The 25,672-nt window shown below is 36.6% G+C and overlaps 1 protein-coding gene across 6 annotated transcripts in view; it reads left to right on the top strand.

Moving 5' to 3' along the window:
* Ankib1 (ankyrin repeat and IBR domain containing 1) overlaps positions 1-25,672 on the top strand; it is a 101,504-nt gene that overhangs the window by 14,134 nt on the left and 61,698 nt on the right. For all 6 annotated transcript variants that reach the window (XM_042684643.1, XM_042684642.1, XM_042684641.1 and 3 more), the window contains exons 2-3: positions 12,971-13,248; positions 22,093-22,393. In XM_042684643.1, coding sequence (XP_042540577.1) covers positions 13,061-13,248; positions 22,093-22,393 — 489 coding nt within the window. In that variant the 5' untranslated portion in view covers positions 12,971-13,060. The remainder of the gene's footprint in view (positions 1-12,970; positions 13,249-22,092; positions 22,394-25,672) is intronic.

Here is a 25,672-nt window from a genome sequence, read left to right as displayed (position 1 = left end):
TTTTCAGTTGTGCCATTCCTTATGGATATAATAAACATACCTCCAAGAAATTCCAAGACAAATACTATTCAAATATACTCTTCTTGCATGTCTTAATTTTAGATTTAAAATTTACATTTACCTATGGGAAATATGATGAATTATAAAACCATATCAAGTTTACTATTTGATTGGATAAGTAAAATATTCTTTCAGACAATGGACATGTAAATTTAAAAAATATATTTTCTACTTCTTTGTCTTCTTATTGTCTACTGCTTTTTTGTGGGGGAGAGGGCTTGAACTCAGGCCTGGGTGCTTCCCTGAGCTCTTTTGCTCATATTTAGTGCTCTACCACTTTGAGCCACAGTGCCACTTCTGGTTTTCAGGTTGTTAATTGGAAATGAGTCTTACAGGGACTTTTCAGCCTGGGCTTCTTCAAACTGTGTTCCTTAGATCTTAGCCTTCTGAGTATCTAGGATTACAGATGTGAGCCACCTGTATGTCTGTGTGTGTGTGTGTGTGTGTGTGTGTGTGTGTGTGTGTGTGTGTGTGTGTGTGTGTGTGTGTATGTGGGCGCGCACGTGTGCATGCATGTATGCGCATGTGTGCTGATCCTGAGGCTTGAACCCAGGGCCTAGCCACTGTCCCTGAGCTTTTCTACTCTACTACTTGAGCCACAGCTTCAGTTGTGGCTTTTTGGCAGCTAATAGAGATAGAGTCTCACACACTTTTCTTGGCCCAGCTGGCCCAGCTGGCTTCTGAGGTCCTCAGATTTCAGGCTCCTGACTAGCTAGGATGACAGCCATGAGCCACCTGTGCCTGGCTTGTTCTGCATTTGCAAATAGCACACAAACTAGTTTTTCTGAGATGGAGAGGGAAAGCATTGTGGCAGATTCGTACACACATATATGCATAAATATCTATATCTTCTAAGTCTGTAAATGGTGTCTTATTTTTTGAGCTTGATTTCATTTTACTTTGTGGCAGAGTACTATTTCATAGTGTATATATATAATACATATTAAACATAATATGCTTATATTTACATATATGTATATATTTTTTATCCATTTATTTTTGGGCAACTCCATTGATTCCATCATTTGGCTATTGTGAATAGTTGCAATAAACATGAATATAAAGATGTCTTTCTGGTGTATTGATTCACTGTCCATCAGATAGAGTGGTATAGTGGGGTCATTAGGGAGATCTGCTCTATAGTCTTCATCTTTTTGAGAAACCTCTGAACTTAATTTCTGTAGAGTCTGTACTAGTTTACATTCTCATCAACAATTTATGAAGGATTCTCTTTCTCCATATCCTTTCCATCATTTGTTGTTGTTTTCTAGACAATTGCACTTTGACTAAAGTGTGGTTTTGATTAACTGTTCTCTTACATCTAAGGATGTTGAACTATTTTTGTTTTGGGGCCAGTATTGGGCTTGAACTCAGGGCCTGGGCACTGTCCCTTAGCTTTTCCACTCAAGACTGGCACTCTACCACCTGACCCACACCTCTTCTTGGCCTTTTTTTTTTTACTTGGTGGTTAATTGGAGATAAGAGTCTCACAGACTTTCCTGCCTGGGCTGACTTCCAATCCTCCTCTGTTCCCAGCCTCCCAAGTAGCTAGGATTACTAACGTGTATCACTGACACTTGGATGAACATTTCGTGTATCTATTAGTCATTTCTTATTAGAACAGCCTTTTTGGTTTTCTTGACCATTTACTGATTGGATTCAGTCAGTATTCTGATTGTGTATTCCATTGTATTCTGGATATTAATACTTTATCTGTTGGGTTGCCAATGAAGATTTTCTTTTGTTCTGTGGGTTGTCTCTTGGTTCTGGTGGTTCTTGCCTTTGCTGTGCTGAAACTCAGTTTGATGTCCCATTTGTCAATTCTTGCTTTCATCCCCTGGACATCTGGAGGCCTATTCAGGAAAAATTTATCTATGGTTATATCTTCTAGGGTTTTTCCTACATTTTCCTGTAGTAGAATTAAAGTTTCATATCTTACTTTCAGCTTTTTGATACAACTGTAGTCAATTTTTGGTTTAGTTTCAGTTCATTTTTCAGATACAGTGCTTTGCTTAGGCTTTCCTTGAACTGCCTCTGCCTACCTCTGCCTCCCTAGTATCTGGGAACAAAGGCAAATGCCAATACACACTTGGTGGTGTGTGTGTGTGTGTGCACGTGTGCGTGTGCATGTGTGTGTGTGTGAACTCAGGGCCTTGGAGCTGCTGTCCTTGAGCTTTTTGTCTCAAGGCTAGTGCTCTGCCTCATGAGCCACAGCACTTCCACCACTTTATGGTGGTTAATTAGAGCTAAGAATCTAGTGGGCTTTTCTGACAAAATTGCCTTTGAACCTTGATCCTCAGATCTCAGCCTTTTGAGTAGCTAGGATTACAGACATTAGCCACCAATACCCAGCCACGCCGCAGTTGTTTTAAAAACAGAAAATGTTTGCTGTTGGTAGGTGTTGTAAGCTTTATCGTTCTCTATTATATGGTATTGGAGGCATAAAAATAGGATAAGGTAAATGAGAGAACATAGTTTTTGAAAAGAAAGGAAATGTTTTTGCAAGATAGGCATTGGTAACATAAATAGACTATATGCCTTTGCTTTGAAAGGGATGTAGTATATTATAACAGGATGAAAAATCAAGTTTAAAATTGTTTATGAGTATGAGAAAATGAAATAATTCCCTCTGTGTTTCTGTTTTGTTCATGAGATAAGGTTGGGCCCTTAGAACATAGATCAGGAAGGAAGAATGTGTTTATAGGCCTTGGGAATACATAGTAAACAAACCTTTACTTATGAGTTACACCCAGTCTTCCAGGGGTTGTTATTCTGTTTTTTAATTGGTGGATATCTAGTTGATACAGCATTGCTTGTAGAATGAACTATACTTTCTCCATTGAATTTTGCCCCATCCCTGGTGTGAGGCCACTACTACTAAACCTAGTTATGATTGGTGCTATAAGGAATTTCTCCAACAAAAAAAATGTTACTGTAGAAAAGGTTGTAATATTCTTGGGGTAAATGAAACGTTATTGGACTACAAGGGAGAAAAACATTGGTATTACCTTTATCTGTAAAAGAGTATGATTGTCTTTTTACAAAATTAGTGAATTAAAAGGTGTAACTGTTTTAATGAAATTCTAGTTTTTTAGAATATCTTCCTGTTAAATCCATTTTCTTTCAATAACAACCTTGCTGCAATGATTGTGAATATTTTCTTTCAACTTGCATATCCTCCTTTATCTTACATTAAGTTTTTGTTGAATAAACTTTGTGTAAGGGATTTAAAGTACAAATACCCTTTCTTATAAGAACAGCTTATGATAGGGTGTTTGGGTGAGGCATCATTCTAAGGTATAAATTATTCATCACAAGAACATTCTTTTGCAGACATGGCAGTGGGCCACAATGTCTTCCAGAATTTAAACACAATGACCATTAGAAATTGTATCTTTCATCACATAGTTGAAAATACTATGTTACACTTATAGGATAGGTCACTGTCTTCTGGAATCGTTTTGCAATAGCATATTTTATCCTGTTTCTTAGCTTGAAAGAGGGACAGGATTGAGGGACATTGAGGGACAAGAGGATAAAATTCCTAGATTTTATTCTAACAGTTTCCTTAAGTGGAGGACAGTAATTACTTAATAGTAGAATAATAAGCTATTGTCAAATAAGCCTATGATTCTGAAATGATTTTTCACTTAAATGAGAAAAATGAAACAGCTTTCCCTTTGTGGGGATGCATTTAATAATCAAACTGCCCCACTAAGGTTAATGTACAAGGAGAAAGGTAAAAGAAGTAGAATCAAGTTATGTGTCCTTTCCTGTAAATTGCTGAACAGAAGTCAAGAGTAGACACCTCTGAAAGGGATGTCTACAGTATATCTGGAGTAGGTGGAAGAGTCGTATTTCTTTTGATGTACTGTTCTGTACCTTGCAGTTTTTGGCAAGAATCATAAGTTACAAATGTAATTATCCACTGCACCATAAATACATTGTTGAACAGCAGTCTAATTTCAGATTGTCCCATCGGAGCCTTTTCCTACATTTGAGTGTGACCCAGACAATCCAGCCAGAATCTGTCTTTTTTTTTTTTTTTTTGTAGTTTAAGGCCCACTGATGAATATCAGTAACCATCCCAGAGCCTAAGTTCAGTTTGAGCCTGATCTTCTTTTCAGATCAGCATAGTTCATGTTGAGGCTAAAATGACCCACATCAGACAGTACCAGGTTTTAGCTTAGAGTTAGGTCTTGGCAATTATGACCGGTAAATTCACAATTCTGAGAATGCTAGTGGCTAGTCTTTTGCAGCAGCAAGCCAAGACTGCAAGGCCAGGCTGTTGTATTCCAAGTTGAAATGATGAGCAAGGCTTTCTTAAGCTCTAGAGTCCAAATTGATCCACAAAAGTCATCCTTTAAGGGTTAAACATTTGCTTTTATAAGAGTACACTATCAACTAAAAACTGGTTTTAAAACTCGAAAAGTATATCTCTATCTAGAGTTGTCTTTCATGTTACTCATTTTCTGCAGAGGCTCCAATGGGCAAAAATGATCAGGTACAGAAACTTAACTCTTTCTAATATTCATAGGGTTCAAATTTCTTTTATGGCTCATCATCAAAACAAGAAAAACAAGCTTTGTCCCACTTTGTCCCTCTATCACATCACAGTTTTATCAGTTATTATCATGCATCTATATACAATGGTCACAAAATACAAAACAATTTTGTAAAATTTTCTTCTGTTTGCAAATTTATTGAGATCCTTAGCAGTAAAATTTACATTTAAAGGTTAGTGTTACAGTTATGCGGATGAAAACTAAAGTTAGAGCTTAGTGTAAATAATAGCTAGAATGCACAGGTATGGAGTTAGTTCAGCAGCATCTGGCCTGTTCTCCTTTTTTCTAAGCATTTATTTTAGCACTGAAAGTTGATTTAACTTTTTTTTCCTCTTTTTTGGAGGAAGAAAAATGTAAACTTCTAAAATATTTGGCCCACCCAAAGCTCATCTTTGAGAAGAAGTGGATCCCATATCCTCATTTTTATAGGAAAGAACATTCAAAACATCACCCAGATGTGCTTTTCCCTTTCTTCACTTCAGCCAATTTAGTCAAGGATTAGCAGGCTAGCTTGTTGGTGTCACATCATTTTCAAATTTTGTGGTCAACATTTTCCTTTCAAAATAGAAGGTAGCTCACTTAATGTTCATTTTGTAAATAATCCCATAGCTTCCCAAATACCAAAGATTCATTATACTGTATCCCTTCATCCTTTTATCGCCTCACAATGCCTCCACCATATTTTAGTGGAATAGCCTGGTGTATCCACTTCTGCCACCACTGTGTTTGGTAGTCTTTATCGCTATCCCAAGTTTAGTGATTCTCTTCAGGAATCACAGAGCTTAGTAAATAGTGTACATAGCTAAAGTATATTATGGCAAAAAGATTCACAGCAAAATTAGCAGAGATATTAGGCTCATGGAATGAGACTCACTGGAAAGCCACCATAAGCATCTAAGAACCTCCTCCCTTTGGAGCACACAAGATGTGCTTGCTTCTTCCAGCATTGAATTGTGGCAACACAATGTTGTCTACCAAGGAAGCTCATTAGAGACTCAGTACCCAAGGTTTTTATTGGAGTTTAGTCATGTAGCCACCTTCTGTCAAAGATGTACCAAAATTCCAGATTGCCAGGAAGAAAAAAATTATGTTTAGCATTTACTACATTATTTTTTCAGTTAGGAATACTGAACTATTCTGGTCAAAGAATGGTAGGACCTTTCTGAAGTCTAGCTTTCTAAACACCAGCAGTGAACCTTACAAGCAAACCTAAGAATAGCTCTCTCTAGCCAGCTGTGTTAACCCTTTGCCCTACTTTATTTTGTTTATGCTTAGGAGTACAATATATAGAGTCCTGGAAATGGAAAGACCCTCACTTATACTTTGACATACTATAACATTTCTTGATTTTCCTCATATTAATAAACTTAAGAACAAACACCTTATAGTGGAGGATGTAGCCAAACTAGAAAGACTCATTGACTTTGAAACAGTGAATCGTAAACTGGCACTGGTGGCTCACGCCTGTAATCCTAGTTACTCAAGAGGCTGAGATGTGAGAATCATGGTTCTAAGCCAGCCTAGACAGGAAAGTCTATGAGATGCTTATCTCTAGTTAACCAGCAAAAAATCACAAGTGGAGATGTGGCTCTAGTTGTAGAGCCCCAGACTTGATAGGCTGGCTTCCAACTGTAATCCTCAGATCTTAGCCTATTGAGTAGCTAAGATCACAGGCGTGAGCTACCAGTGCCCAAAAGTAAGTACTTCTAATTTAACATTTTCAAATACATTTTTTAAACAAAAGAACAGAAAATTATGCAAGCAAACAATGTTGAATACTCAGAGATGCCATAGTTGCTGGAATTAAGAAACTATTCACTAACAGAATCATAGCCTTAGAGCTATGAAATTCTTGTCAGTTACTGTATGGAATTCTGCATACAAAGTTTGAAAAATAGTTGGCAGAGTATTTAAAACATACCATATTAACATTTTGAGTAGTTGAAAAGTTAAATGTACCTGAGAGCTGAAGAGTCCTAAGAAAAATTTTACCTTTCTGGGCAGGGAAGGTGGCTCAGTGGTAGAGACTTGCCTTGCATGCATGAGGCCCTGGGTTCGATTCCTCAGCACCACATAAATGGAAAAAGCCGGAAGTGGCGCTGTGGATCAAGTAGTAGAGCGCTAGCCTTGAGTTGAAGAGCTGAGGGACAGCGCCCAGGCCAAGAGTTCAGGCCCCACGACTGAACCCGTGCCCCCCCCCCCCCAAAAAAAAAAAAAGAAAAATTTTACCTTTCTGAAAATTTTACTTATATGAAGTTCTGTGATCATGAAAGGCAAATTTATGTTTCAATAGGAAATTGAAAAGAATGACAGTTCATATTGTAGGTATATCCTGTTTTTATACCGCTTCTCACTTAGGAAATTCTTCTATTTTCAGTGTTCATTTGTCAGTTGGCAAAAAGCAGCAGTCAGCTGCTGCCTTTTATAGCTATTTTCATTTCTTCCTTTTCTAATTGCAACATTCTTTACACATTTTGAAAGCTATGTAAATCTAGAAGATATCCAAAAAGAGTCAGAGCCTGGTGGGTTACTCCTTTTCTTTCTTAGGAAGGCAGGTAAAGTTAATTAACTTTTTATTACTACCATAGTAGGACAGTAACACTCTGGTGTTTATGTATCTCTTCAGTTTTGAATGTTGCCAGATTTTAAGATAATAAATTAACAGGGAAGCAAGTTTTAATTCTGTTATGTATATTACAGGGGAGTTGCTATGTGTTAAAAGGGTATTTTCTCAGCTCAAGTAATTCTAGCAATACCCTAATACTCAGAAGTTTTTCTGTAAATTATGGTTATTCATGAACAATTTTGAGGAAGCTAAGAGTGAAAGTATATTTTACTCCAATCTAATAGGCTGTTTGGCTAACTAAATCCCAAATTTCTTTAGACAGACTTCATTATTAGCAGCATTTCACTTCAGACTTACATTGTGTCAAGTATTAAAAATAATTTAGGGAAGATTTAAAGGAAGAAGTGTAGGACAATGTATGTAGTTTATATGCACATTGAACCATTTTATGGGAGAGACCTCAAGTTTATCAGTGGATTTTGGTATCCACAAAAGATACCATCCTACAAAGAAACCAGATATATTTTAGGTTTTACCGATTTTCATCATGAGCTTTTTTGGGAGGTTTGAACTTAGTGATTGTAAGGCATTTATTCTACCACTTGAAACACATTTCTGTCCTCTTTGTGATTCTGTCCTCTAGTGATTTTTGAGATAAGGTTTCACTTTTACACAGGCTGGGTTGGATCTGGCCTCCTATGTACACTTCTCACTGTATCTGAGGTGACAGGAGCACCACCACACCCAGCTTTCCGTTATTGTCTTTCATTTTCATTTCAGGCTAAATTAGTATCCCACATGGCTTTGTCACGTCTTCTTACTCTCCACTAATCTGTGAACAGCTATACAGACTTTTTCAACTTTCATAGTCTTAACACTTTTGAAGTTACTATTTCTGAGTACTAATATTTCTCAGGTAGATGTTATACATTTGTTTCCATGAGAAAACCTCAGAACTTAACTTCCTTTTGTAGTACATCAAATTAGGATGTATGTTGTCAGTATGTTTCATGAGGTTTTCGTCATGATCACTTCAGATTAAGAAGGCATTTACAATGTTTCTTCAGTGTACAGTTACTGTAACATTATATAAATACTGAATATTTTGAGCAAAAGGATTCAAGTCACCAAAAATAACAAAATTTTTCTCAAATTTCTCACCAGGTATTTAATATGCATCTAGCTAGGTTAGTAAGACAACATAAAGGGAAGAAAGACAACTGGCTCAATTTATAGATGATGCGAATCTATTTTAAATAATTCTCATAACTTTGTTTTTTTAAGCTCCTAGAACTAATAAGTGAATTCAGCAGGTTTATAGAATTCAAGGGCAATATATAATTTCAGTTGTATTTTTATATACTAGAAATGAGTACATAGAATTTCATTTTTAGCAGCACCTCCAAAGGAAATATGTATGAACCCAATATTTGATATAACACACACACACACACACACACACACACACACACACACACATAATGTGGAATTATAAGTCCATATTGCATGGAGAAATATTACTTGAAGGTTTTTGTTTGGCAGTACTGTGGTTTAAATCAGATCCCTCACTGAGCAACACCACCAACTTTCACTTTTTTTCTTCTTTTTCTTGTCTGTCGTGGGGCTTGAATGTGGGCCTGGACTCTGTCTCTGAGCCCTTCAGCTCAAGGCAAGCACTCTACCAGTTCAGCCACAGGGCCACTTCCGGTTTTCTGGTGGTTAATTGGAGATAAGAGTCTCAAAGCCTTACCTGCCCGGGCTGGCTTTGAACCAGGATCCTCAGATTTCAGCCTCCTGAGTAGCTAGGATTACAGGTATGAGCCAACAGTACCAGGCCATCAGCTCTTTTTATGTACTAGTTATTTTTGAGATAGGATCCCACTTCCTGTGCACATGACTTTCCATAAAGCTAGGATGACTGACACATACCACTCTAGCCACCTAATGCTGTTAGAGGGGTCTCATGAACATCTTTTGCCTGAGATGATCTAAACTACAATCTTCCCTGTATCACCCTCTCAGGTAGTTAAGATTACAGATCTGAGCATTGGCACCTAGCTACTTACGGGTTTTGATTCACAGTGAATGATTACTTCAGGCAGTAATAGCTGTGTCTGTGAAAAAGTAAAAGGATACATCGGGAAATTTTCTAGGCAAGACTTCTGAATATAATTCTGTGGAGAATGGTACTTGGAATTTTAAATGATGTGTTTCCTGCTTACTTTTCAAATTTTAAAAATAAAAAAGACTTGAAGATAACTGAAAACCATCAAAATGTCTTCAGGTACCACTATGCTTTTCTACATGAATAATCAGTATTGTATGTACATTTGGCATATTACTGATTATTTTTTAAAAAACATCTTGTTCCTTTAAGTTCCCCCGCCATGATGCCATTGCTTTCTTAGACCTTCCTTCCTTCCTCCCTCCTCCCCACCCCCTGTTTTTTTTCTTTCTTACATTTGGGTACAGTTTTTCTCATGGAACATTTTTCTGAAGTAACACTAAAATAAATCAAAGACAGTGTTATTAGTTAATCTTATCTTTAGCTTTGAAAATTCAAGCTGAATTCTATCAGAGAAGATAAGACCAAAATAGTTGAAACTTTCCAAATACTTAGAAAAGACTCTTTAGAACCTGTGCCCTTTATATTTGAATAGTTAAAACTATATAGCAAAGTGAATGGAGTGCTTATCACCAGAAATAAATACAACTGAATGTAGTGGTACATGCGTATAATTCTATCACTCAGGAGGCAAAGACAGAAGGATTACTAGTTCCAGACCAGCCCAGGCAACATAGCAAGACCATGTCTCAAAGTGGAACAAAACAAAAAAATAATACTCTATTCTGTCTCAACTACTAAAAAATTGGACAGGGTTCTGTTTACTTTTCATCCCAGCACACCCTAAAAAATACATGCAGCAGTACAACCAAGCAAATTATTTCATGGAGAATAATCACATCACTCATACATTTTGGGAAAACAAAAAATATCTGTGATATTTATGGATGATTACAGAATTGTCTGTCATATATTGTGATAAATGTAGAGCATGGGATGGATTGATTTGCTCTTCTGATTTGAGATGATACAATAAAGTAGAAATACTATCAGCTAATAGTTTCTGCACCTCTCCAAAAACTTAAATAAAAATTTAAGGTATGTATTGTTATAGTATGTTCCAATTAGTGCATGTATATTTATAGTATATTATAAACAGGGTTCTTATTTATACAGTGTTAGAAAACCTTGGTTCTTTTTCTTTATTCACAGTTTCAAGAAATTTTACTACGTACATATATATATATCTGTATATTAAATTTTTAAAAATCAGTATCAGTCAACATATAAAAGATCTAATGGGAGGCATCATTAAGTATATTTGTGGACCAGAAAATGTGTCCTAGACAGTAGATAATGTCCTAGACATGAAAGATGCTTTGCCCTCCATTTAGCTAAAAGCATCTGGGAACTTTTATACTGTGATATCTAAATAATGAAATCACCCAAGGAATTTAAATGCTCATACATAGGTGCCACCTTCAACACTCCAATGGTCAAGTTATAGCTTTGTCAATAGGACACTTGTAAATTGTCCACTTATAGATGTACAGCCACTATTGAGAGCCAGTATTTTATAGATAACCTAAATAATCCATTTGTTTTTTTTGTTCTTTAAATTGTATTTTGTTAAAATTGTCAGTAAAGATCACATTGTGCAGCATGCATATATTTTTTTGAGTTTTTTGTTGTTGTTGTTTCTTGTTTTTTGGGGGTAGGTTGTAGGGCTTGAACTCAGGGCTGAGGCACTGTTCCTTCACCTAATTGTGCTCAACACTAGCACTCTACCACTTGAGCCACAGTGCCACTTCTGGTTTTTGAGCAGTTAATTGGAGATAAAAGGTCACAGAGACTTGTTTTCTGCCTAGGCTGGCTCAAACTGGGACTCTCAGATCTCAGCCTCCTGAGTAGCTAGGATTTCAGGCATTGAACTACCAGACACCTGGCTTTTTACAAATGTTTTTAAAGATATGTTGTACTATCCACTCTGCCACTGAATTAATTGGGTACATGATAGATTTTTATATTCTCTGCTTTAAAATTTTCTCCCTACATTCTATCTTCTATGTTGTCCCAACACTTTTCTAAAACATGAAAGAATTATGTCCCTGCTTAGCATAAAACCTTTAATTATTTGTCCTTTTCAGAGTAAATTATAAATTTCTTATCTGACACAACCTATTTTCAGTTTTATCTTCTGTTCATTCAACACTTGAGAACCTGAATTCCATTCTTGCCGGTTCCCCCGCAGGGCTTGTGTTCATTCATTCATTCACTTATACCTATGTTGTTTTTGTTGTTTCTGTTGTTAATTTTAATTATTGTGCTAGCTTCCCATTGCTGTGACAAAATATCTGAGATAACCAATTTATAAAGAGGAAAGATTTATTTTGGCTCAGGCTGTTTTCAGAGGTTCCAGTTGATAGTCACTTGATTATAAAGCTTTGGCCTATGGTAGCACAGTACATATGGCAGAAACATGTAGCAGAGCTGACCCGTTCACCTTAAGACTATAGAGAAGCAAAAAGGAATGAAGAAGAGACTGTGTCCCAATATCCTCTGCAAGGTTAAGCCCTCAGTGATCTAACTTCCTCGGAGTAGTGCCAAATGATGGAGTCTAAACCTTTGACAAAGGTTTATGAGAGAGATTCAAACAGTAGCAATCATAATTCAACAAGAGATTCAGGTATAGAACAACACTAGTACTTATTGAAAACATTAGCCAAGGACTTTTCTAGATTCTTTATAAAATGTTGCTCTTGTAATCCTTGTCGTAATACATAAGGAGGCATTTTTCTTGCTGTGTAGATGGGAACTTGAGGTTTTAGAGATCAACTAACTTATTTAAAATTATACTTCAGTGTAGGCAAATATGGTATTTTAAACGTCAAGTCTGATGTTTGTTTCTGCAACCTTCCTCACATAGTTTCAATACTATATCCCCACACAATCTTTACTATAGTCTATTCTCAAACATAGTATACATAAACTTTTGATATTTTCAGCCTAGTTTTGAGGTTTTTATAAGAGAGAGAAATACATTTATTGGCTTTAAAAGGTGGTATGGGATTCATGAGGGGGAAGAATTCAATATTAAAAGGTAGGTTAATTGGATATATCTCCTGTGTTCTGTATATAGTCATTTTTATTAATTGCTATGTTTTTCTTTTCTGTTATCAGATAGTTGTGTTGAACTATGTATTTTCATTTTTAAAGTCTTTTTTTCTCTGATATTCTTGTAAGTACTGAACATTTCCATCCTTTGTTTACTGGTAGCGTAAGACCTATTTTTCAGTTTTTACTTGAACAAAACGTCTTACTATTCCACAAATTGGCAGAGTAAGATTTGTACATAATTAACAGAAATTTAAATGTATTCAACTATAAAAACTTTGTCAAACTGTGATTTTTCTGTCCCTATGAGGAAGAAAATAAAAGAGCTTATATATGTAGATAAGTTTTATAGGGCAAAGTACACAGCCTTTGAAACCGTAATAGTCTCTGTGTGGAAAAATGCTAATGTTCAACAAGAAGTTAATTTGGACAGCATGAAAATTTTGATTTTTTTTTACTTACTATAAATTTGATAACATGTAATACTTGTTTCTTGTATGTGATTTCCAGATTTTATTAGCGTTTCTAATTGCTTCTTTAGACTATTGCTTTTGTAATTACTGCTTTACAACCTAATTTGAAAATTTTTTCCTTCATTAGAATGTGGAACATGTTCATGCATTGAATAAGTGGCTGAAGGAGGAAAGAAAAAAGTGCCACTGCCTATCAGAAAAGAAAAGAAAACAAAACATGGGAAATACAACCACCAAATTCCGTAAAGCACTGATCAATGGTGATGAAAACCTAGCTTGCCAAATATATGAAAATAATCCTCAGTTAAAAGAATCTCTTGATCCAAATACATCTTATGGGGAACCTTATCAACACAACACTCCATTACACTATGCTGCTCGACATGGAATGAATAGAATATTAGGGTGAGTATTTCTGTAAACCAATAGAGAAATGGTAGGAGGGAGAAATAATTGTGATCTTTGAAAACAGATACAAATACTGAAATTAAATATGCCTATATTATTTGGTATAATTTTTTTGGTATGACTTTAGTACACTTTTCTTCATTATACCTAAATTAGATAAAAACTTTTAATAGCAAAATTGGTTCACATGTTGTTGCTATGAACTTATTTTGGAGAGTTTTTTTGTTTTGTTTGCCAGTCCTGGGGCTTGAGCTCAGAGCGTAGGCACTGTCCCTAAGCTTCTTTTCCTCAAGGCTAGCACCCTACCACTTGGGCCACATTGCCAGACCCTGTTATGAACTTTGATCATTCCATGTTTGTTAGAATATATAATATTTAATTTACTATGCATAATATTGTCTTAGTGTACATTTCAGTTCTTAGAAATACATACTAATTATCAAAAAATTGTAGTAAGTGATACCAAAGGCAAAGTTTTAAGTTCTCTCTGACTTGGTATTTTAGGTTGAAAAAATTTTCCTTTCTACTCATGGTCAGGTTTGAATTTACTTTCTTGTAATGAATTCTTGAACGTCCTTCTAAAGTTACAACATTTTCTTAAAAGTGAAAATACCAAAAAACTATGGACAGCAAATACTTAAAGGTTTTTATTTAATTATATATTTACTAGTTTATATAATAAAAGGCCTGAATAGAATACATTGTAACTTTTTTTTGAAGTAGATCATGTAGCAGTGGAAGTCTGATGCTAGAAGAGAAAGAAAATATAAACATTTCTTGGATTTTACTATGCAATATAATTCTTGAACCACTATTCAAAGCTCTTTAGAACTTTGAAAGCAAAAAGCTTTCAAACTGTTAAATATTTCTTCTGTGTTCACACATTATTCAAGTTAAGCTGTTCTTTTTCTTATCTCCAGAATATAGCATGGATGTTCTGTTTGCCTTGTCCACGCTGCTGTCTGCCAGCCTCCCCCATGCTCTCATCTTTCTCTCATTATCTACTTTCTTGTTATCTTCTTTCAAGGTCCTGTGTATGCTACATGTATCATCTTAGATGGTTACAACTCACAGTAACCTTATTAAGAAAATAACTTACAAGCTTCTTTTTATTAGTACAACTTGTGTTTTACAATTTTGTGCATTTTCTCTCTGCTTACCCCTATTAGGGCTTTTTTTTAAGTACCTTTTTTGTACTTCTAGCATCTAGCATAGTGTCTTATACAGAGTATATAGCAGTTTTATAAAACCATTAGACAAGGATTTATGTGTGCGAAAAAATTACCTAAGTAATTTAGGTCATCCAGACTTTTTCAAGTATATTTTGGAATTTATAGGTGTTGCTGTTACCTCATTTTTAATTTATTTTTTTATTTTAACTTCTGTACAAAATACATTTTAAATTTAGCTCATTTGAAATTGGTACTTTTACATACCAAACTGGGTCCTTCCTATATTAATGATACTAAGATATTATGTTAATGTAGTATCTATTGAGTATACTATTTTCTTTTTTTTTAATTTTTATTTTATTGTAAAGGTGATGTACAGAAGGGTTACAATTACATTAGTGATGAGCACATTTCTTTTCAGAAGTGGTACTTCCCTTGTTTTCTCCCCCTTTCCTCCCCACTAAATTGTAAAGTGTCTAGAGAGTATCTCTGTTGCATTGGTTCACCCTTTGTATCACTGTTTCTATGATTACCCTTCCCTTCCCCAAATCAGATAAACTTATATAAAAGACAAAGGGTACCAAAATCAGAAATGGTGACCAGGGGAATAAACCAGAGGAAAAAACAAAAGAAATAAAACCCTGCAAACAGTACAAGAGTGTACTATTTTCTAGGTTTTGTTGACAATGTTTTGCATGTATCATCTCCCAGTCTTCCCTACAATTCTGTGAGATAGCTTATTACCTGCTTTTTATAAAATGTGAGAAAGCTGAAGTAAGGTTAAACAACTTGTCAAAGCTTTAATAGCTTGCTAGTGGCAACATTAATTGCCTAGGCAGATGACTGAGCCTCTTGTACACACACTTTAGCTACAGCACCACTTCCGGCTTTTTCTCATTAGTTTATTGGAGATAAGAGTTTCATGGACTTTCCTGCACAGGCTGGCTTCAAACCGTGATCTTTAGGTCTCAGTCTCCTGAGTAGGATTACAGGCGTGACACCCACTAGCGCCCAGCTTGTTATATTCTCTTAGTTACCAGTTTGGATTACTTTTATTATTTGATTATATACTTTAAAATTAGTTGAGTACTTTTTAAAAATAATAACCTAGGGCTGGGAAGGTGGCTCAGTGGTAGAGCGCTTGCCTTGCATGCGTGAGGCCCTGAGTTCAATTCCTCAGCATCATATAAGCAAAAAGAAAAAAGCCGGAAGTGGTTCTGTGGCTCAAGTGGTAGAGTGCTAGCCTTGAGCTGAAGAGCTGAGGGACAGCGCCCAGGCCCAGAGTTCAGGCCTCACGACTGGACCCCCCCCCAAAAAAAATAAAATAAAAATAATAACCTGTAGTCATCAAATGTTTTCTTTTTTCCTAATTGTTTGAAAAACACTGGCTCAGAATTTTCTTTTCTTTTCTTTTTTTTTTATGAGGCTAGAGTTTGAACTTAAGGCCTCAAGCTTGCTAGACAACTCTGTTACTGAATCATGCCTCTAACCCTCATAATTTATACATATGTATGTGTGTGCATGTGTGTTAAAATCCTAAGATTTTAATAAGATTTTAATAGTAGGTCTATGCATATATCAACACAGTAGATCAGTTTATCAGTTTAAAATACCTCCACTTTATGGTTTAGCATCTTGCTCATAGTTTCTTTACTAAAGCATTTAACATACTACTTTAGAATCAGACATTCTTTTGCTGCTTTCTTTTCCTAATAATAAACAATTGTGCCTTCTTTGATTTATGAATTACTTTGTTTTGCAAATTTTTTAATGTAATGCATATTCACAAATGAAAAAAAATTAACAGTTTTATTGGGATATAATTGTACATATTAAGATGTGTATGTGATACTATGCTATAGAAGTGTTAACTAGCATATCAGATTAACTAGCATATCCATTATGTCACATGTTACCATTTGGGGGGGGGCGTGTTAAGAATATTCAACATCAGTTGTTAAAGTAAATTTCAAATATATAGGCCATAATTACTAAATGTAATCACATGCTGTTTATTGGCTCTCTAAAACTAAGTAATTTTGTAACTGAAACTTATTTCATTTATCCTTAAACACCATTTGAGTCCCTTTTTCTGTGAGTCTAGGTTTTCTTTTCTTTTTTTCATTTTTTCCTTTTTTTTTCTTTTGGTAATGGTATTGGGGCTTGAACTCAAGGCTTCACACTCCCTCAGCTTTTATTGCTCACAGCTGGCACTCTACTACTTGAACTGTGTCTCCAGACTATCTTTTTTGCTGGCTAATTGGAGGTAGAGTCTCAAGGACTTTTTGTTCACACTGGCTTTGAACCTTGATCTTCATAGCTAGGTCTCCTGAAAAGCTAGGGTTATAAACAAGCCACATGCACCCAACAAATTGAGTTTTTTTGCATTCTGCATACAAGTAGGATCTGGTAATATTTGTTTTTCTGTGTCTGGTTTTGTTTCTCTTAGCAAATTGTCCTCCAGTTTCCCTCTAGTTTCAGCCATGCTGTAACAGATTGCGGGGTTTCATTCTTTGTTGTTGTTGTTGGTACTTGTCTCATTGGTACTGTGGTCTGAATTAAGACCCTCGTGTTTGTTAGGCTTAACTTGAGCCACACCTCTGGCCCTGCTTGCTGGTTCATTGGAGATGGAGTCTAGTGAACTTTTCTGTCTAGGCTTTCCTTTCAAATGAAGATCTTCCAAATCTCAACAGACATGATCCATTGGCACCTGGGTAGAATTTTAGTCTTTTTAAGAATTGAATAGTATTTCATTGTATTATGTGTATACCACATTTTCCTTATTCATTCCTTCATGAATAATTAGTTGGTTTGTGGATATTGTAATAATACGTCAAACATGGGAATGTAGTTACCTTTCTGAGACAGTAATTTTATTTCACTTGAATGTATGCTAGAAGTGGGATTGCTGGGTCCTATAATTCTTTTTTATTTTTTAGAGAAACTTCCATACTATTTTTCATAATGACTGCACTATTACATAACCACCAGCAATGTGTGTATCTCTCTCTCTTTCTCTTTCTCTCTCTCTCTCTCTTTTTTTGTCGGTCATGAGGCTTGAACTCTGGGCCTGGGCGCTGTCCCTTAGCTCTTCAGCTCAAGGCTAATGCTCTACCACTTGAGCCACAGCGCCACTTCTGGTTTTCTGGTGGTTTATTGGAGATCAGAGTTTCATGGCCTTTCCTGCCTGGGCTGGCTTTGAACCACAATCCTCAGAACTCAGCCTCCTGAGTAGCTAGGATTACAGGCATGAGCCACCAGTGCCCAGCTTGTGTCTCTCTTTTCTATATCCTTTGCCAACTTGACTTTTTGATAATAACTATATTAGCAAGTGTGATTCCTAATTGTGATTTTTACTTGCATTTCTATGTGATATTGAACATTTTTTCATATGCCTGTCGGCCATTTCTGTGTATTATTTGGAAAATGGTCTATTTGAGCTCTTTACTCATTTTAAGAATAATGTTATTTGTGGCTTTTTTTTTTTTTTGCCAGTCATGGGGCCTGAACTCTGGGCCTGGGCACTGTCCCTCAGCTCTTCAGCTCAAGGCTAGTACTCTACCACTTGAGCCACAGCACTACTTCCAGCTTTTTCTGCTTATGTGGTGCTGAGGAATCGAACCCAGGGCCTCATGCATGCAAGGCAAGCACTCTACCACTGAGCCACCTTCCCAGCCCCTATTTGTGGGTTTTTTGTTGTTGAAAGTTTTCTCCCATTTCACAGGCTCTCAGCAGTTTATTAAATTGCTTTAAAAATTAACTATTTTTAGTACTGTCTTGTACAATAAGGCTAACTAGAACTTCTTTCATCAGAATAGCATAACTAGTTATTTGTATTTTATGTAATATTATGGGTTTTACTGGTTTTAACCTTACCTAACTTTCTGTCAACTCTGGTTCATTTTGGTTTTTCCTTTTCTGTTTTTTATTTTCTCATGCTACCTCTCATGATCTGGAATTCCTACTTGCTACTTTAGTATAGACTCTTGCCGTTTGGCGAGATTCCTAACCTATGACACTAATTTCATAGACAAAGACAGAAATACCTACTCAAGGCCTTTTAAGCCAGATGATAAAGCATCAATTTGGAATGTCACTGATGTTTTTAAAGTCTCATCATTCCCTTTAGCTCTATGCTAACTGCAATAACAGTCATCATTCTTTTCTCAGGCAGTATGATATAATAAAATCAGTAGAATTCACAGCTCAACCTGAACACAAGTGCCATTTATATTACATCACACCATACTGCTTCTTTTATAGGACCTAAATCCATACTTTCTGCTTAATTGTAGCAAAAAGACTATGAACTTTGGAGCTATTGTGTTCTAAGTTGGCTATGTAATTCTTTGGTTGTATCATCTGCAAAATTAACTCCTTTGCCTAGTTGGAAATAAGAATAAGAGGTGTGTGTTAGATTATGCATAATATATAAAGTCTTACTGGGTGTCAGTGGTTTATGCCTGTAATCTTAGCTACTCAAGAGGCTGAGAGCTAAAGGATCACAAGTTAAAACAGCCCAGGAAGAAGATTCTACAAGATTTCATCTCTAGCTAAAAGCTGGTGTAGAGCTGTGTGCCTGTGGCTCATGCCTGTAATCCTATTTACTCAAGAAATTGAGATCTGAGGATCATGAAGCCAACCCAGGCAGGAAAATCCATGAAACTCTTTATCTCAATCATGAGCTGTGGCTTAAGTAGTAGAGCACTATGAGCACAAAAGCTCAGGAACAGAACTCAAGCCCAGCAAAAAAGCTGGGCTAGAAGCATGGCTCAAGTGGTAGAGCACCAGCCTAGTGGGCAAGCTGAGCAAGCATGAGGCTCTGTGTTCAAACACTAGTACTAACAAAAAATAGAAAATGAAATGTGTGTGCATGCATGCACGTATGCATGTGCACATGTTTGTGTCTTTTATTAGGCATATGTTCACATCAAAAGTCCATACCTTTGAGGGTTGGTTAAAAAGAACTTTCCAATTATTGTTTCCTGCCTTCCTTTCCTCCTTCCTTCCTAACCTATTTTAGGCGCAATTTTAAATGAATTGAAATTCAGGCATGTTCTCCACTCCTCTGTATGCAAACCCATAAACACAAGAACATACTCTTGTTTTCTGCATAGTATGCCAAACTTCTAAAACAGTACCTGGCAAATAATTAATGCTTAATCTGCATTTGTTGCTCAAAGAAGAGATTTTAAAGGAATGAAAGCTTGAATATATATTATTGACCCAAAAATAAGATTACTGTAAGAAATTGAGACTCTGGAAAAGAAGACTGATTTTGAAGGAAGTTCAGCTAAGTAAGGGATGAGAAAGTGGCTTATGAGAAGTTAAACTATGCTGTCCATGATGGTACATATCTGCATTCCCAGCTATTAATAAGGTGGAGATGGGAGGATTATAGTTTGAGCCCAGCCAGGACAAAAACTGAAACCCTACCCCTAAAACAAGACATGCATGGAGTTTCATGCTTGTCTTGCAGTCCCAAGACTGGCCCAGCAAAAAAGAACCTGAGCCTCTCTGAAAATCAAACTAAAAGTAAAAAGAACCAGGATGTGGTTCAAGTGGTAGAATGCCTGTGTAGCAAAGCATGAGGCCTTGTGTTCAAACCTCCAGTACCACCGAAAAGAAACAGAAAAAGTTAAAATATAGAGGGGTAGAATAGATCAGTAATAGCATGCATGTGTGGTGTGCAGAAGACCCTAGTTTCAATTCTTGATGCTACAGAGAAACAAGAGTGTTGTTTTAAAAAAAGGGTGAGGAAGTGATACGGATGTCAGATGTCAAGTCACATAGGCTGACTGGGAACTAAGAATTACCATAAAGTTAAGTAGAAGCCCTTTAAAAGGAGCCATAATTCTTCCAATACTGCTTCTCATTTGGGTTCTGATTATACTTTAATTGCAAAGTGTATTCATAATATACACTTCACATCATTAAATGGTAAATAGCTCTGAGTGTAGATGTACTTTTTGAATGTGTATGGAGAAGGAAATTAGTAAAGGACTGAAATTTGCTTCTGAAAAGGGTGCGATTTTTTTCACGTGTGTGCTGAAAACAAAATTGGTATTAATGGGTTGTTATGAAATCCAAGGTAATAGAAAGGTCAGGGTAAAAATGAAACAGCAGTTATAGGTTTAGGACAAACATTAAAGCACTGGAAACATGGCTCAAATGGTAAGAACACCTGTCTTGAGAGAAAAAGCTGCGCAAGATCACAAGGCCCTGAGTTTAAGCCCCAGTAATAAAACAAGAAAAGAAATAATAAGTTTGGGGGAAACAGTGATGAAAAATGTATCTCTTAGGAAATCCTAGTAATAGAAGAATGCAAAAGTTTAGCATAACAGTAAGAATAGAGTTATATTGAAGTGAGGGATGAATGTAGAAGTAGAGATAACAGATTATAAACTGGCCACTGGAGAATTAACAGTGAAGGAATCTAAAAGCATGAAGCCTTGGATGGGGTATTAGGGTCAAATGAAAGGGATAGGTATTTTGTTTTTGTTTATTTACCATAGGTTAATGTTTTCCTTAATGCACCTTCTTGTTAATCATCCTCTGAGCCTGCTATAAAAAAGATCTTACATGCAGGTAGTAGAAACAATAACTACTGAATCTGTTGCCCCTTGATCTTAGATCTCCAAGCTCCAAATATCATAGATTTAAAATACTAATCTCAGCTGGCTGCTGAAGGCTCATTCCTGTAATCCTAGCTACTCAGGAGGCTGAAGTCTGAGGATTGAGGTGTGAAGCCAGCCACACGCACACACGCGCACGCACACACACACACACACACACCCAGGACCTGAGTTCAAGCCCTGGACCAACACACACACACACACACACACACTGAGTTCAAGCCCCGGACCAACACACACACACACACCCCTAACCACACACACACACCCCTAACCCGGTAATGATGGTTCTGGGATGAGGTTGTGAGGTAGGTCCCTCATATATCAGCACAAACAATAAGCTACTTTGTAAATATATACTTTATTATTCCAAAGACCAGCTTGTTATGTTCAGGTAAAATTTTTCCTAGATTTAAAATTTAATGTCAGCCTTATGTTTTACTTGCCATTTTCATATTCATTAGCACTGTCCTTATTAAATACACACACACACACACACACACACACACACACACACACACACACACACACGATAAACAGCAATAAGGCAAAAATACCTGCATAGAATGCTTAATGTTGGGGCTGGGAAGGTGGCTCAGTGGTAGAACGCTTGCCTTGCATGCCTGAAGGCCCTGGGTTCGATTTCTCAGCACCACATAAGCAAAAAGAAAAACCCGGAAGTGGCTCTGTGGCTCAAGTGGTAGAGTGCTAGCCTTGAGCTGAAGAACTTGAGGGACAGTGCCCAGGCCCAGAGTTCAGGCCCCATGACCGGACCCAAAAAGAAAAAAGAAAAGAATGCTTAATGTGCCCTTAGACCATATATAATTGACATATTAATCTAACCTATATACTACCCTGTTTTACTTTCTTTCTTTTCTCTGTCTTACCCCTTTTCTCTTAGCTTTCTTTTTTTCTTCTTCCTTTCCCTATGTTATTGTTCTCTTACAAGCAGTACTGGGGTAGAACTTATATTTTTTAATCTGCTGTGTATTTCCTTATAGAAAAAATGTTTTCACCTTCCCTTTCCATTTTAGGACTTTTCTTTTTGGTAGAGATGGAAATCCTAATAAACGGAATGTGCACAATGAAACATCTATGCATTTGTTATGTATGGGACCTCAAATTATGATATCTGAAGGAGCCCTTCATCCTCGCTTAGCACGCCCTGTGGAAGATGATTTTAGAAGAGCAGATTGTCTGCAGATGATCTTAAGATGGAAAGGAGCAAAACTTGACCAAGGCGAATATGAGCGAGCAGCTATTGATGCTGTTGATAACAAAAAAAACACACCCCTTCACTATGCTGCTGCCTCAGGGATGAAAGCCTGTGTAGAGGTAAAATTTCTTCTTTGTTGCATTGTAAAATTTGTGTCTTAATGGTATATAACAATGGTTATTTTGCTTGTCCTAACAGTGTTTTAACTAGCCATTTTTAAAAGTCCCTTTCATCTTTCTCAAAGATACAGGGACCTTTAAAAAGGCCCCTGTTTCTTAAAGTTTTTTGGGGGGTAAGAGAACTCACAACTTAATAGTCAGCCCTTCAAATAAAATGCGATCAAAATGCTGGGTTCTGGTGACTCATACCTGTAATCCTAGCTACTTAAAGAGGCTGAGATCTGAGGATCACAGTTCACAGCCAGCATGGGCAGGAAAGTCTGTGAGACTCTTAATCCCAATTAACCACCAGAAAACTGGAAGTGGAGCTGTGGCTCAGAATGATAGAGCACAAAAGTTTAAGAGTGCCCAGGTCCTGAGTCTAAACTCACAAGCAAAACTCAGACAAAAACAAAAAGCAGTTAAGAGATTGCTTTCGTCTTCTTCTTCTTCATCTTCCTCTTCCCCTTCTCCTCCTCTTCCTCCTCCTCCTCCCCGTCCTCTTCTTCCTCCCCCCCCCCCCCCCCACAACCCCCTGGTTTGGGTTTTGAACTCTGGGCCTGGGCACTGTCCCTCAGTTTCCAAAAACATACTCAGTCTTCTTCTGTACCCTTCCCTGTACCCTTCCCTCTCTTAACTGAACTTTAGATTATTGTCTCTCTTTCTCCCTCCTTTTCTCCTTCCCTTTTCTATCTCTTTGTAGCAGCACTAAATTAATACCACTCATTGAAAGTGTGGAAGTCTTCATTATCACCTCTTTGGCACTCAATATTAAATAGCGCTTTGTATTGAATCTTCATGTTGGTATCTAATTTTCAGAGCTTCCTTAAACGGAAAGTCTGGAGTTTCACAAATCAATATTTTAGAATTATTTGTGAGAAGATAGTTATGCAGAGAGGAATAGACTGAAATTGTTTAAAAGTTAGAAATGTTATATGACAACATTTATTAAGGATAAACTAAATAATGTTTATCCAATTCTGATTTTTTTTTTTCATGGGGTTGAACTCTGGACCTGGGCACTGTCCCTGAGCTCTTTAGCTCAAGGCAAGCACTCTACCACTTGAGCCACAGTGCCACTTCCAGTTTTCTTGTGGTTAATTGGAGATAAAGAGTCTCATGGAAGCCGGGCGCTGGTGGCTCACGCCTGTAATCCTTGCTACTCAGGAGGCTGAGATCTGAGGATCGCGGTTCAAAGCCAGCCCGGGCAGGAGAGACCGTGAGACTCCTATCTCCAATAAACCACCAGAAAACCGGAAGTGGCGCTGTAGCTCAAGTGGTAGAGCGCTCGCCTTGAGCTGAAGAGCTGAGGGACAGCGCCCAGGCCCAGAGTTCAAGCCCCACAACGGACAAAAAAAAAAAGAGTCTCATGGACTTTCCTGCCCCGGGTGGCTTTGAACTGTGATCCGTAGATCTCAGCCTTCTTGAGTAGCTAGGATTATAGTCATGAGCCACCTGCACCAAGCCAAATTCTGATTTTTTTTATATACCAAACAATTATTCAGAAATTAGCAAAGTTTTCTGTGAGTGCCTAGATAGTGAATATTGTAGGCAACTCTGCCATTGTAACCTGAAAGTCATCATGGACAATAAGTAAACAAAGCAGAGCACTGTCCTAATAAGACTTCATTTATTGACATTATTAAATTTTCACATATCATCAAGTGTATCTTTGTTTTTTTTTTCAGTTGTGTAAAAATATAAAAACAGTTTGTAGTTCATGGCTGTCCAATGAAGCAGTCAACAGATTGTATTTGGCCCATGGGCCTCATGATAGAAACCCTTCTCTCCCATGTAATGCAGATAATGAGAAAGGAAAGGAAAGGAAAGGAAAGGAAGGATTACTTGACACTTGAAATGCTTGTTTTCAATATGTAGAATGCCATTGTTAATATGTAAGAAGATCTGTCTTTTAATTACACAAAGGCCTTATTTGAATACTGTTTGTGTGCCCAGCACACAAAAATAAAACTTCATTAGAACATAAGATTTCCAAGAATTTAACATAAACACAATCACACACACATACACACACATATAGTAACTTAATTGCTGAGAAGTTTTGTATTCTCCTTTAGAATTGAAATGAACTTTGGAGAGAGGAAAAGAGGTTTGTTTGTTAATATGATCCAATCAAAAATCCAGTTATGCTTCACCTTTTCATAATGTTCCTAAATGAATTCTAGTCATTAGGCTGTATCTTTTGTTTTAGGTAGCCTGCAATAATGATTCAGTAAATGATGTGGCAAAAGTTTTTGGTTTTGATAGTGTTCTATGTCAAAAACCTTAAAAAAAATTATACTAATCTATTTGCTGTATACCTCATTTGCTTATTCAAAGCACTAAGTGTAACTGCTTAATGTCACATCAAATAGAGGTCACTAGAAAACCAAAGGTGTAAGTCCTACTTTTTCCTTTACAGCCACAGAGCCTGTTTGACACTTTGGCAGCTACTAGAGGATTTCACACTTCATGGAAAAGCCATAAAAGCAATTTCACAGATAAAACTGAAGAGTCTACCTAATTATATTGTGTTTCTAGCACCTAGAGTTTAAAAATAGAGAAGAATACAGGAACTGTAGTTCAGCTCAACAATAGAGTAATACCTGTCTAGGCCTCAGTTTTCTAATTTTTAACCCAAAGTTATAATCCCATTACTATTCCAGTAATGAGATGCATGCTAATGGTGATATTAATACAATGACTATAAAAAGTTTTAATACATTTTGGAGGGTTCATAAGTAGTAGTAAGATTTAAATGCATAAGGTTTACTTTCTTCCTAAGTAGGTACGTACTCATATGGTTTTAAGATCTGTAGCATCAGTAATTCCTATGAACTTGTTGAATACAAATTTTTGGTACCATGATCTTGTAGATTCCAAAGTGAAATCTCTAGGAGTAAATTCCAAGGACATTTTGTCACGTGATCAAAAGGACTCCGGTAATCCTTTTAAATGACACTATTTGAGAAGCACTATTCTAGTCTCAAGCTTATGCAGCTTGAAGTCTTTTTCTTTTTAGGAGGAATAATAAGACAGGTTGCTTAAAAGGAAGACAGAGGTCACACCAAGTAGAAACTACAAAGTGCTGGAGTCTAGGACTTAGTGGTTTCTTTTTCAGAAAATCAAACTATTGAACAATTTTGATTGTTATAAAAGCAAATATAGAAATATTAGCTAATAGGATGTTGTATGGCTTTGAATAGGATACTGCTACAGGAATGCTTCTTGTTGCTTTAA

Source organism: Dipodomys spectabilis, unplaced genomic scaffold (assembly GCF_019054845.1).
Source record: "Dipodomys spectabilis isolate Male_0828 unplaced genomic scaffold, ASM1905484v1 ptg000089l, whole genome shotgun sequence".
NCBI classification, from domain to species: Eukaryota; Metazoa; Chordata; class Mammalia; order Rodentia; family Heteromyidae; genus Dipodomys; species Dipodomys spectabilis.
Note: the sequence above shows the minus strand (reverse complement) of the source record. Positions and strands in the feature narration are given on the sequence as shown.